General features: G+C 36.0%; 2 protein-coding genes across 2 annotated transcripts; both read left to right on the top strand.

Moving 5' to 3' along the window:
• The first annotated feature begins 1778 nt into the window (after positions 1-1778).
• On the top strand, positions 1779-5362 carry LOC122277572 (probably inactive leucine-rich repeat receptor-like protein kinase At5g06940). Its single transcript, XM_043087603.1, has 2 exons — positions 1779-4178; positions 4770-5362. Exons 1-2 carry the CDS (start codon positions 1898-1900, stop codon positions 5129-5131), a joined length of 2643 nt encoding a protein of 880 aa, XP_042943537.1. The 5' UTR covers positions 1779-1897; the 3' UTR covers positions 5132-5362.
• Positions 5363-9004: 3642 nt separating this feature from the next.
• LOC122277614 lies at positions 9005-10718 on the top strand. Its single transcript, XM_043087690.1, has 5 exons — positions 9005-9565; positions 9697-9873; positions 9983-10047; positions 10175-10183; positions 10399-10718. Exons 1-5 carry the CDS (start codon positions 9042-9044, stop codon positions 10494-10496), a joined length of 873 nt encoding a protein of 290 aa, XP_042943624.1. The 5' UTR covers positions 9005-9041; the 3' UTR covers positions 10497-10718.
• Positions 10719-14199: the final 3481 nt, after the last annotated feature.

The raw sequence follows: 14199 nt of genomic DNA, 5'->3' as shown, positions 1-14199 counted from the left end.
AAATTTAAAATTTATCTTTTAAATTAATTTATACATTGTAAGCACCTCACTATATGTTATTTACACCGACTTGTAAATATAAATCTTTCATTTTTACATGACACGATTTGTTATTATTTATTGAAATATGTCTAAGATACCAGTTCTATATTAGTTGGAAATGGTTTAAATTTGCTGGTAGAACATTGACAATAGCCTAGTCATTGCCCAATATAAGTCCAAATTAAAGATAAATGCTTCAAAAAATATCTATAATGACCTAGCTAAACTTCTCAAATTTGAAATTTATGCTACATTAAATATTAGTTCATATTCATATTTGGTGAGATCCTGTACACGAACCAAAAGAGTATTTTATCATTTCTTTACCTTGCTTTTTTCCACGGTTTGTCCCCACTGGAACATAAACTTTTTTTTCTCTTTCCTGGTTGCTTCATCTCATCTTGATGTTTTCTCTCATCCTTCTATCACTTCTAGGTTCTTTCTATTTTTCATCACCCTATAATTATTTTTTATTGAATAATTAAGTTGAAAAAAAAATAGTTAAAAAATAATAATTTTATTTTTTAATAATTAATATGTGAAGTGTATTTATAAAATATTAAAACAAAACTTATCAAATATTATTAAAAATAAATAATATTATATTATTATTTAGAATTAAGATAGTTAGTCTAATATGGACTAATCTATTTAGAAGTTTATATTATAACTAAAAAATCACATTGAAATTCTATTTTAGATTTGACAATGCTCTAAACATATTTTCTGATTGAATAAAAAATTACAGAAATTAGATAAAATTTTATCCCATAAAAAATTTGAAGTATTATAATTGAATCTATTGACGGTGAAAGAAGAGAGTTTTTTGGAAACTCGTTAGAAAGCAGAATAAAACAGTGACCAGTATATTTATTTTCTGATCCGGATATTTTATTCCAATAATGATATAATAATAATTATAAGTATTTTTTTATTATAATAAGGCCCTTTCTCATTTTTCTAACCAACAGACTTTGACATTAGCACACCTATGTCGTTGAAATGAGTTCTCATGTTGGCACGTGAGAAAGTGGAATCTTGTTTCGTCCTCTCTTAGTGTCTTATCATCACAGACGATAGTCTTCTTTTCTTTTTCATTGGCATATATGTGTCTGTGTGTACATACATACATATATATAATTTTTAGATCCATACTTGGGACTTGTATGATAATTGCAAAAGTAAGATTCTTTTGACTATTTTGTATGCGAATTTTAGAATGGTTTCCCGGCTACGATTTATTAGGGGTGATTTACTGCACTAGCTTCTATGTATCTGAAAATTTCCCTCTGATAATAGGGTTTTGGTATGGTTGGTGAAAGGCCAAATCATGTCTAACGCATAAGATATAGAATGTGGGTAATCAATCTCGTTTAGCCCCCGTCACTATGCTGATCATAAAAAACTGCAAAGCCTATATCAATCAGTGTACTGGATAAATGGATTAACTTTGTGCATGATTTAAGCTTATGAAGCAGTAATTACCACTGCTACTTTTTACAAAGTAATGTTCCAAAATTCAAACGGCAACACACTTTCTACCCAAAAAAGGGGAGATTTTTCTTTTTCTTTTTCTTTTGACAACCAATTGGCATTTTGAATAATTCGTGACAATTATTTTACTGTTTTTACTTTTCTGCTCTTTCTTTCTTGGGTGGGACCGGACGAGGGGAGAGCTTCCTTGGAACCTATACGAAATCCTCAAAAGTTATGATGACATTTTGTAACTTTGCAAAGATATCCCCAACCCCATCAACATCCAGTAATCTATTCCTCTGAGTCGCATCTTCTCACTTCACGGATATATAGGAAAGGTTGAAAAGAATACATACAAGCTCTCTCACAGTCACCTCCAATGGCCACTGCCTGCACATACTCACTTATTATCTCCCTAATCTTATCGTTCTTCATTCTTAACTCAGCTTCGTCTGAGGCAGATATCCTTTTAACCTTCAAGGCCTCCATTGAAGACTCCAAGAATGCTCTCTCTAGCTGGTCTAATGCCTCAGCTACCCATTATTGCAACTGGACTGGTATCGCCTGCGTATCCACGCCTTCACTTTCTGTCACTTCTCTCAACCTTCAAAGCTTAAACCTTTCTGGAGAAATCTCCTCTTCAATCTGTGAGCTTCCCTATCTTTCTCACCTCAATCTTGCTGACAATGTTTTTAACAAACCCATTCCTCTTCATCTCTCTGAATGCAATACTTTGGAGACTCTGAATCTCAGTAATAATCTCATTTGGGGTCCAATCCCATCTCAGATTTCTCAGTTTGGTTCTTTGAAAGTGCTTGATCTCAGCGGAAACCATGTTGAAGGAAAGATTCCAGAAAGCATGGGCTCACTGCAGAACCTTGAAGTACTCAACTTGGGAAGCAACTTGCTTTCAGGTAGTCTACCTGCTGTTTTTGGTAACTTCACCGAGCTTGTTGTTCTTGATTTGTCTCAAAATGCATACTTGGTTAGTGAGCTTCCCAGTGACTTTGGGAAGCTCGAGAAACTCGAGCAACTTCTTTTGCAACGCTCTAGTTTTTATGGTGAAATCCCGGACTCTTTTGTGAGTTTGCGAAGTTTGACCATTTTGGACCTTTCCCAAAACAATCTGACCGGTGAAATTCCTCAGACACTAGGGTCATCTCTTAAGAAACTGGTGTCTTTGGATCTTTCACAGAATATGCTTTTGGGGCCATTACCAAATGGCATCTGTAATGAAAAAGGCCTTATAAACCTGAGTCTCCACACAAACTTATTCAGTGGTCCAATACCCAACTCCATTAGTGGATGCATAAATCTTGAGAGGTTTCAGGTTCAGAACAATGGGTTGTTTGGCGATTTCCCAGACGGTTTATGGTCATTGCCCAAAATCAAGCTCATTCGAGCTGAAAACAACAGATTTTCTGGAGAAATTCCTGATTCGGTGTCAAAAGCTGCCCAATTGGAGCAAGTTCAACTAGATAACAACAGTTTCACTAGTAGAATTCCTCAGGGTCTTGGGATGGTTAAGAGCTTATACAGATTCTCTGCATCTCTTAATGGTTTATATGGTGAACTTCCTCCTAATTTTTGCGATTCACCCGTTATGAGTATAATAAATCTCTCACACAATTCGCTTTTGGGCCAAATTCCAGAGTTGAAGAAGTGCAGGAAGCTAGTTTCATTGTCTTTGGCGGACAACAGCCTTACTGGAGAAATCCCACCATCCCTTTCAGATTTACCAGTGCTAACTTACCTTGATCTTTCTGATAACAATCTCAGCGGTCCCATTCCCCAAGGGCTTCAAAACTTGAAGCTGGCCCTCTTCAATGTCTCCTTCAATCAACTATCCGGTAGAGTCCCATTCTCTTTGATTTCAGGTCTCCCGGCTTCATTTCTGGAAGGAAACCCTGAACTTTGTGGCCCAGGATTATCCAATTCTTGTTCCGATGACCAGCCAAGACACCGGACTGCTGGTCTTGCAACATTGACATATGCTCTGATATCTGTAGCTTTTGGTCTTGGGACTCTGATTGTGGCTGCTGGGTTTTTTTTGTATCACAGATATTCCAAGCAGAGATCTCAAATGGGAAGTTGGCGTATGATATTCTTCTATCCTCTTAGAGTCACCGAGCATGAATTAGTTATGGGAATGAATGAAATGAGTGCAGTGGGAAGTGGTGCATTTGGTAGAGTATACATTTTAGGTTTACCGAGTGGTGAACTTGTTGCCATAAAGAAGCTTGTTAATTATGGGAGCCAATCATTCAAAAGTTTGAAGGCAGAGATCAGGACATTAGCCAAGATCAGACATAAGAACATCGTTAAAATTCTTGGTTTTTGCCGTTCTGATGATTCGATCCTTCTAATTTACGAGTTCTTACAAAAAGGGAGTTTAGGGGATCTGATTCACAGGCCAGGTTTTGTGTTGCAGTGGGATGTGAGATTAAGAATTGCCATTGGGGTTGCTCAGGGATTAGCATATCTTCAGAAGGATTATGCCCCGCATTTGCTTCACAGAAATCTCAAGTCAAATAATATTCTGCTGGATGCAGATTTTGAGCCAAAACTCACAGATTTCGCACTCGACATAATTGTGGGAGAAGCCGCATTTCAGTCAACCATGGCTTCTGAAACTGCATCATCGTGTTACAATGCACCAGGTAAGAGATCTGATTAGACCTACTCAAGTTTTAATAGTTATTTTGCTACATAACTGTAATGATTAAAAGTACTTTCACTGAAAGTCAGAACCCACTGATGTTGAAGAATCAGCAGATGAGTTGTGGTTAGGAGTGAAATGCCACTAGCTAGTTGGTTATGCCCAAAATGTGGTAATCGAGTAACTCTTGTTTTAGAGTCTTATGATACTTAGTGGCACTTGAATGCCCGAATCTCTCCCTCTCTCTCTCTCTCTCTCTCTCTCTCTCTCTCTTAACTGATTTACTATTTTCTGAACCGTGACATTGGGGGTCATGGAAAAATCACCTTTTAAATTCTTGAGGACCAAGGAATGCTTTCTATAAGTTACCTTAGAAGAAAAATGCGATGAACTGCTGAAGTGGTTAGGCGAAATTGTTTACTGCTAAATCACCTCTAAATACGCCTTTTCTGAATTAATGGTTAATTGACTCATGAAAACACCACATCACCATAGAAAAGCCATATAAATTTTTGGCAAGTATATGGAATGCTTTGTGAATACGCTATATGATATTTGAGGTCCAGATGGTCTTATTGGGTTTGTATTGCAGAATGTGGGTACAGCAAGAAGGCAACTGAGCAAATGGATGTTTACAGCTTTGGTGTTGTATTGTTAGAGCTCGTGAGTGGCCGAAAAGCCGAGCAAGCAGAACCAGCAGAATCTCTTGATATCGTGAAATGGGTGCGAAGGAAAGTTAACATTACCAATGGGGCGTACCAAGTTCTTGATCCAAACATATCAGAGTCTTCCCAACAAGAGATGCTTTGGGCTCTAGAAATCGCTATGGGTTGCACTTCTGTGATGCCAGAGAAAAGGCCATCCATGTTTGAAGTTGTGAGAGCACTTCAGTCCCTCGACTCAAGGACTTCCTTTCCTTCCAATACTTCTGAAGGTCATTCAATTTCACTCTGATGGAACCGAGGACTTAACCCCTTTTTTCAAGTCTTTAATGTAAAGCCAACTTTAATTTTCTCACTGTGACTTCTGATTTGGAAAAGAATATGCTGTTTTGGTGTGCTGTTCTGTTCTGCACCAGGATTTGTGATGGGATTCTGTTTAATAGAAATACAAGATATCTGCAATGTCCTAATGGTTATGGTTGTTCAGAAACTTGATCCTATGCCACGATATATGTTCTCTGAACTGGAAGTTTTGATCAAGGAGACAAACAATTTCTTTGAGACGGTACTTGTCTCGTCAGTTTAGAGATTAATAAGCAATAGTCAGTAGCCAGTGAACAGGGCATCGCAGGCTTCTTCTATCTACTGTGCAACTTTGCGGTCATGACTCATGAATGTGAGATTCTGGGATTAAAAACGATCGTTTGGGAAGACTTGAAATTGAGACTGTTTTTTCACTCAAATATTTTAATTTAATATTATTTATAAATGTTCTCAAATATTTTGAGATATGCTTAGCATCCAAATGGAGGCTTAGAGATCTCTACCATGGACCCACGGTGTAGTATCATTTGGGTTTCTAGATTCCTAGACTCTTTACGTTTTGGGCTTTTGAGCCTTAGTTGTCTACTCGACCCAAATTTTCTTTTTATATATCCGATTCTTATAAATAATCTAATAGAGCAAAGGAAATGAAAGGCGATAATATAAATACAACACTTTTTATAATTATTTTACAATCAATTAATATAATTATAAGTCATTAAAGATTATTTTAGGTCTACGTAACTAGTAACTACTTTCTTTTGCAATAGAATTGTAAAATAGTTAACCGAAAAAATCACCTCTCAACCACAACATGAAACAAAATTTCTCACAATATGGAAAGTTCGAATCTCTAAGAACACTCTCTAGCATAACTTATTTATATAATAATAAAATAATATTAATCTATTTTTTTAAAATAAAATAATTTAATTATATTTGATCATTCTACCGATTATGTTAATTAGTAATAATATTATAACTGTAAAAAAACTTTTGCAACCAAATCATGTAGGAAGTAAGGAAGAAAATATTTTTTATTCCTTTGGTCATGTTATAGTAATTATCAAATTTGTCCCACAATACTAATTTGAGTTTTGCTATATTCAAGCGAACTTGCATACCAATCTGTGTATCAATACTGATGGCTTCATATTTAAAATTTAAATTGACACTATTTTCAATAAAGTTTACTTTTTGACCAATCAAATTAGATGTGTGCACATATTGGTGTGCATAATTGTTTGTAACTACATTTTTCCTACTAATAATTTATTGTAGCAAAAAGCCATCATTATTTAACATTTACATAATCCAAAACAACACATTTTGAGATTCTATTAGCCAAACACCTTATTGAATTTACATTTGCATAATCAATGAGAGTGATCTTATATTTTCTTTCATTTGGAATCAATTTTCTTGACAATCAAATAGAAATAGAGTAAAGGAGAAAGATCACGTCTGAAAATCGTAATCACGTTTAACAACGGCCGGACAGTTACTATAGGGCCTCTTTTCATACAAATGGATTGTGAAAATAGGGTTGTCTTTAAGTCACACATAAAGTTGGCTTGGATTCTTCCGTACTCAGTCAAAAAGCTGGATTGCTCAATACCTCAAATGGCTTGCATTTGCAGACTCTACCATGCTAATTAATGCATGCATCTTCGTAAACCGTACATTTGTTGCATAGAATGAGATCTGATTTTTCTTTACCAAACTACCCTTTATCATTTTATAGAAATATCGAGAAGTTAAACCATGATCAAATGAGTTAAATTGAACAGAAAATCTCTAAGCTTTGTATATTAATTATGAACAGTTACGATTTAATTAGTACTTGTAAAGTTTGACACGTGTATATTTATGTAGGCCCCACCTTTTAGCATGATCAAAAGGACATGATTCTGGAATTTAATACTGAAATCTATATATGGTCAACAAAATCCCCCTCAATTAATCACTCAGGATTGTTATTTAAACCACCATGAAATTATATATGTTTAGCATTAATTGTTCTAAATCACCTTGTTTTTGTTTATCCTTGGGCGGATGTAGCGATGTCATGCAAGTATTTGTGGGTATAGGGGCATCATTATTATTGCCAGTGTTTGGAGATTCTGAAGTTTAATATATATATTAGCTAGCATTAGTGATGAATGAGGTATAGAGAGTGAAAGGGAAGGGAATTAATAGCTAGTAGGCCAGTTGCTTAGCTTGAAGGAGTTCCATCCGGGTAGTTTGTTTACTTTTGATCAATTCCAGTAGTACTTCTTCTTCTTTGCAACCTTTGATCATTGTCATACAATTACCACCAAGAATGATGATATGCAAGCTAATTCAGAAGAAAAACAAGTCTTCAGGTTCTTAGCAAGGGAGTTGAAGGTGGTTTGGTTTGAAGAGAGATGATCAAAGGAAGAGCTAGCTGCTTCAATATGGTTTAATTATCTAATCCCATCAGTTTCATAGCCTAGAATCGATTTATCTCTCATTCCTCAAAAGAAAAGTAAGGTATATTACAACATTTATGTCAATTAATACGATGATATATATGTTTCTTGGGTTTCAGATCACAAATTCTCTCAACTTTATCATCATCATGTTTCTCTTGTCAAAAACATAATTTTATAGATGATTCAAAATGCACTCATAGCTAGCGATGCTAATTAAATATGATTATACACAATAAATCCTCTCCCTCGATTTCCTAAAAAGAAATTTTGGTTCTACTTTTGTTCCGAGTCGATGCATGCATGCGTGTGTGCTTGTGTAGAAGCATGCTTAATTGATAATTGTGTCTCAATGCTCATTCTCCTTCTTAGCTAATCTACTTTTCCTTCCTATAAGTAGAATTGGTTAAAAAAAAAAAAGAAGTAAAATTGGGGATCATCTTAGTTCTTTGTCATGCTCATCTTGTTCTTCTTTTAATTTGCATGTTCAAGTATAAAAAAGATGAAACTTTTCCATGAAATCAAAGGGAGATCGAGAAAGCATTTTAGTTGAGAAACCAACAAGCTATGAGCCTTTTGGTTTCTTGCCTTTTAGGTAATTGAAGTGTTATACATGAGTAGATTGCGGCCATCCGAGGAGATTATATATAGAATTTCACAATATTTACTCAATTTTTATTTCCAACATGAACATAATCCTCGAATTCCATGCATGCATGTAATATGGGAAATGTAACACGTTTTAAATGTTTGATTGAAGTATGGTTATAGTAAGAGTACCACTTTCGATCGCTGCCTCTTATCCTTCTTATTCATTAAATTAATAAAAAGTACACGTATTTGTGATTTCTAAACAGCAAGAGAACGGTTTGTAGTTTTTAAAAGACACTACAACGGTTTGGCCGGTGTCTGTCAAATCATATCTAAACTCTCAAGTTCAATCATGAGATAATTATGAAATATGTCGTCAAGCGATAAAATGTTCGAGAAACAAGGCCACGTACACCTTGTCGGAGACGTGTAAACTTATATTAATTAGAGAAATACTTTATACACAAAAGGATCACAGAGGATTTGCATGGAAATGTCGTCAATTTTTTACGTTCCCATGCAAATCCCGTGCACATCCCCCGCCAGCACGGCGCGTGGATGTATCAATTAATTAGTTAAACTCAAGTGTGATTCTTTAACAGATCACTTATTGGTGTGGTAAACCATTACCCTTATTGTGCTAATTTCCTTCAATCAAAATTATTTGGTATGAATAAACAAATGGAGGAACTTTGGCATAGATAGAAGGAAATGAAAATAAAAATCAATCTCTGTCGAGAAACAAATTATTATCACGAATGCTGATACATTGTTAAACTTGTGGTATTTGCAGGATATTTTTCTGACTTGATCCCATCAAGCTAGCGATCGAAGATGAATATTGGATCAATGCACTCAGATGAGGATGACTTCTACCTTCCCCTCTGGCCGACTTCCTCTACTACTTTATCAGCTCCTTCGTTTACTTCTCAGTCTGGCAACTCTGGTACCATAGGGCTCTTTAATGATCAATTGATTACAGCTGACTCAAGCTTCCAAACCCTAGACGTTCCATCTCTACCAATGCATTCGCAATATCATACTACTGCCGAGGTTCATAATGCAGAGGATTTTAATTTTCTCAGAAACGTTTCTGAATTAGATCCTCAACTTATGATGCCTGAATTATCCGACGAGTACCCATCTTTATGGCCTGAAGTTCCACCGACACTTCGCCAATATTACGTACAGGAAATGCCAAACGAAAATCCCCAAGAAATCCGGCCTGACTTTTCGTTTTCAACTTATACATTTCCGGAGGAAAATGTTGAGGGTTGGATGGGTACTGAAGATCAAAATATTAATAATGGAGCTACAAATTATTGTCTCAGCAATATTCTTGAAGGGAACCCAGCTAGGTTAATGGAGTCTGGCTAGCCATCACTTTAATTTTCCTTATGCGTGATTTATTTAATTACATATTTATTTATTTTGGGACTTTTCTCCAATATTTACTAATTAAATAAACAAAACTAACCTTTCTTGACAGTTCCTATAATGGTATTAGCGCATCAGAGAATCATGCTGCAGGCAGTAGTAATCAAACTGGCAAAACATCAGTACAGCTTCCTGATAATCATATTCATGTCGATCGTCGTAGGGGATTCCGTAAGAAGCCCAAGCGCTCACTTGGTGAGAGAGGCTCAATCTACCGTGGAGTTAGTAGGTCTGTTTATCTCTTGATTTTCTGATTACATATATAAAAAGATCATATATATATATATATATATATATAATAAGCTGATGATGATCGAATGCATTTGATCGTACTACAGATACACTGGACGTTTTGAAGCATTTCTGTGGGATAACACTAACCCAGGAGAAAAACCAAAGACAGGTTGCCATTCTTGTCAATTATTCTTTGCTTTGATTTAATAGCATTTAATTTATTGTTCTGTATAATAGGATTCACTTGATCTTATATTACCTACTGACCTTGGTTTCCCGTTTGTTATTCTTTGCAGTTTATGTTGGTAAGTAAATCTTCTCATTATTAATTGGATTTTAGTTTTTGGGTCCTGAAAATAAATCAATCACTCACAAGAGATCGAGCACTATTTAATTACGTGGTTAATTTATCTATCTATGTGTGCACGCACGTACGTACATGATCACAAATCTTTTTTTTTTTTTTTTAAATAGTAGATTGGTTCAAAACTTTTTCTTAATTCTTCTTTTAATTGGGCAGGTGGTTTTGATAACGAAAAGGAAGCGGCTAGGGCTTATGATTTGGCTGCTATCAAGTTATGGGGCGAGGCTGCACCAACAAATTTTTCTGTATGTTGATCATGATCTAATTACCACCTGGCCACTATGTATTAATTTACGTTTTCCTTTTAATAATTAATTGGCTGTGCATATTGTCATAGCTGAGTGACTACAAGAAGGAAATGGAGGAGATGAAGTACATGACAAAGAAAGAATATTTGCTTAGCATTAGAAGGTGAGAGATCGAGACTAATTTTAATCAATAAAAGTCATGCGATCGAGCGACTTGGAGTACTTTAGATCGACAAGGAATTTATCACAACACCAAGAGAAAACCTTTTCATATTTTCTTTCCAGCTTCCATGTTCAGTCTCGCCGATTCTATGTATTACATATATATTCATACAACACACACACACACACAAATGAAGGAATGAATTCAAACTAAGCTGCATATATATAAAGTATAGAGCTTAGAGATCGACATGATGCTAATTGGCTGATCATTATAGCTCACTAGCTAGATCAACATCTGATTTTCAGCATCAAGGCTTAAGGCTTTCACGTTGGCCTCTTGGTTAATTATTTTTACATATATATAGCTTAAACAGACAATGTTCTTTTTGCATGAATAAATTATTTCAGAAAGAGTAGAGGCTTCTCCAAGGGAATCTCAAGTTACCGTGGAGTTTCAAGGTATCGTAGATGCATAATCCTCTCTCGATCTTCCTCTCTCGCTTGCTCTGATCTCTATCTCTCTCATGGCCAAACATTGGGAACAGGAACTCCGACTATAAGAAATGGCAAGCCAGGCTAGGGAAAGGTAGAGGAATGAGAAGCATTTATATTGGAACATTTGGTGAGTCCTTGTATATGATTGATCATCGGTTGCTCATTTGATAAAATCATGATTAATATAATATGATCAAATTAACATTGTTCATGTCGGTGATTAGTCCTATATTAAGGTTCGAATCCTTCATTTCATTATTGTTATCAATTTATGTTACTTTTACCTGATTTTTTTAACCTGAAAATTGCAATATTGTACTATATATCATTAATTCCTTTTGTTAGCTCTGAGAACTAACGATCTTATATTAATTTGAAGGTGCATCGATCCAAACTTGTCTAATACCTCCTGCATGCATTTGTGTATTAAAAAAAAAACAGATACTGAAGAGGAAGCTGCCAGAGCTTATGATGTTGCAGCCATAAGAATGAAAGGATTGAAAGCTATCACCAATTTTGAACTGAGCAACTACGATGTCAAGGGCATTCTCGCATGCGAAAAGCTTCCGATCGGCAAGGGTGCTTCGAAGGTATTAAAGAAGACTTCAGTTGATGATTTTCTTCTTAAGAAAACAAACGCCGGAAATACCCCCACATTATGCTTGCAGTTAGAAAACCCAACCAGCTCTCAGCCCAACTCACTACAGCAATCATTTGAAGAGTTTAATACGTTGGCAACAGCCCTAAACAACCAGATTTCTCCTTACTTTCAGCAGAACTGCAATAATGCCAACCAAGTTTTTCATCAGAACCTTAGCTCCCCCTTTGATCAGCTTTATGCCACTCAGGAACTGACTCAATTTGGTGGAGGGGAGACATCCGGTGGGAATATGAGTGAGAGCTCGAATTTGGCGTTTCCCTCATGTAATGGGGTTTGGGGGGAGCACAGCTTGACAACGACGGAGACTAATGAGCTGATGGCCAACAGTGGAATATTGCCGAGCTGGAATCAACCAATTCAGCCATCTGATCACTCTCAGTTCCATCAAAGTTATGAACATAACAGCCAACTCCAACAGCCCCAAACCCTCAGCTTCCCATTTCTTGGCTACGAAAACCCTAACTTTCTGACAAATCCTGATTTCCTTCACGGGTCAATCAGTGCTGGAAGTGGCTTGGAGAGGAATGGGATTTATATGGGTGGCAACCTTAATGGAGGGTTTCCGGGAGAGAATGGTGTGTTGGATGGAAATTCAACGGTGACTAACACTGGCGATTACTCTCTCGGGATATCTTGGGGGGGAATTCAACAAGTGGAGGAATTAGATCAGACGTTTCAGACACTACAACAGAACCAAATGTTTCAGTTTCATCAGTATGCAGGAAATGACATTAACGGCCAACTCCAGGATCAGAATCATCCTGACCCTTCCCACTCTCGTGAAATCCAAAACCTTGAGTCTCAAACAAACCCTAATAACTTCCTGTACGGGTGCTTGACAGGTGATGATCAAATGAATGTCGGAACAAATGTAAACTTGATCAGTAGCAGTGTACGAGGACTTGCAGGTGGTAGCTGGTTTCCAGAGGAAAGTTTGATGGTGATGGAGACCGCGGAGAAGATGAATTCCAATGCTGACCATGCCAGTAATGGTGGATTTCGTATTCATGAAACACCAATATCTATGGAGGGCAACTCTGCACCGCGAAGCTTAGTCGAGAAAGGAGATCGTCAATTGAGTGAAGACTTTGGGGTGGACATGGGATCAGACTTTGGAATTGATTCCTTCGAGCTGGATGGAAGTACTTTTCTTGACGAGCTGATCTCCTCTTTCTAACGCATGAAAGGATCGACTGCATGACGCATGTGCTACACAAAATCTAGTATAAATTATAACTAATTGCAAAGTAAATTGTCATGTGTAATCCAAAGGGAACTTAGAGTCATCAAATCAAAGGATTGCAGATGGCATAAAAAATTTAAAAAAAAAAATTGGAAAAGAAAAGAAAAGAAAAGTTTGAATATGTACATGCATGCACGTGGACTGTATATATTATTATCATAAATATATATATATTTATATGAGTTTGAGTTTACAAGCTTTATGCAAACTGCACCCGCTAGTACAAATTTTATATTTTATTTTATTTTTATATTTTTTAAATATCGTTAAATATTTTTTTTAAATAGGTTAATATATTATAAGTCACTTCTTTAATTATTAAATAATAAAAAAAATTAAATACATGAATAGTCAAAATCAATTAGGTTTCCAAACTCGTATGATCAACTCATCTTATCTAATTATTACAATTTTTTTAAATTTCAATACAAAATATAATAAATAATTCTACTTTTTCAAATCTTAAAATAATAATAATGTTAAAAAATAATATTCTAATATTATTTTATTCAATTTTCATTTCAATTTATCTCAACTTAAGTCACTACAAGAAATGAGGGTTTTACCCAAAAAGGGTTATGGTGGCTTAATGCATGGTATCCATGAGAAATACTTTGTTCCCACGAACTTGTGTCGTGGAACGTTCATGGAATAAAATTGGTGGGATAAGTTTTTTTCCCCATGTCGTTTAAGGCTGGAATCTATGGACGGACGTAGTGACGCCACCCCATGTTCTGTTTTCGCTGGAGTTCGAGGTCCAACCAGCTTAATACAATCGACAAGGTCGGCGATGTTGGAAGCTACACCGATGCTTCTGGGTTTGAAAGTGGTGGACGCAAGCCATGGGAGTCCCTCCAATTGGTGGCTGTGGACGCACTCCTTTTTGCAAAATTATCTATAACAAGCGTCCATTTACCCAACCCACAAGCATCAATTACGAGATGTGGCCAAGAAATGGGAAAAAATAATAGAGGATTGAGGAAGAGGTTTGTAGATTTTGGTGTGAGGAGAACAGTAATTTTACCGCGTGAAATGGGAGAGAATTCTATTCCCACGAAAGTTTTTTTCCAAATGCATTTTCAGTTTTTACAAATTTGGGGATTTTCTTTTACGGCGAGATATGATCGTGGGAAAAAGACACTTAT

This window comes from Carya illinoinensis, chromosome 9 (assembly GCF_018687715.1).
Source record: "Carya illinoinensis cultivar Pawnee chromosome 9, C.illinoinensisPawnee_v1, whole genome shotgun sequence".
Taxonomy (NCBI): Eukaryota; Viridiplantae; Streptophyta; class Magnoliopsida; order Fagales; family Juglandaceae; genus Carya; species Carya illinoinensis.
The sequence above is the reverse complement of the archived record's forward strand: the minus strand, read 5'-3'. Positions and strand labels throughout refer to the sequence as shown.

Coding starts and splice junctions, on each gene's coding strand:
- LOC122277614 (XM_043087690.1), top strand. CDS start 9,042: ATGAATATTGGATCAATGCACTCAGATGAGGATGACTTCTACCTTCCC. Junction 9,566..9,696: donor CTTGAAGGGAACCCAGCTAG/GTTAATGGAGTC, acceptor CTTTCTTGACAG/TTCCTATAATGGTATTAGCG. Junction 9,874..9,982: donor ATCTACCGTGGAGTTAGTAG/GTCTGTTTATCT, acceptor ATCGTACTACAG/ATACACTGGACGTTTTGAAG.
- LOC122277572 (XM_043087603.1), top strand. CDS start 1,898: ATGGCCACTGCCTGCACATACTCACTTATTATCTCCCTAATCTTATCG. Junction 4,179..4,769: donor ATCGTGTTACAATGCACCAG/GTAAGAGATCTG, acceptor TTTGTATTGCAG/AATGTGGGTACAGCAAGAAG.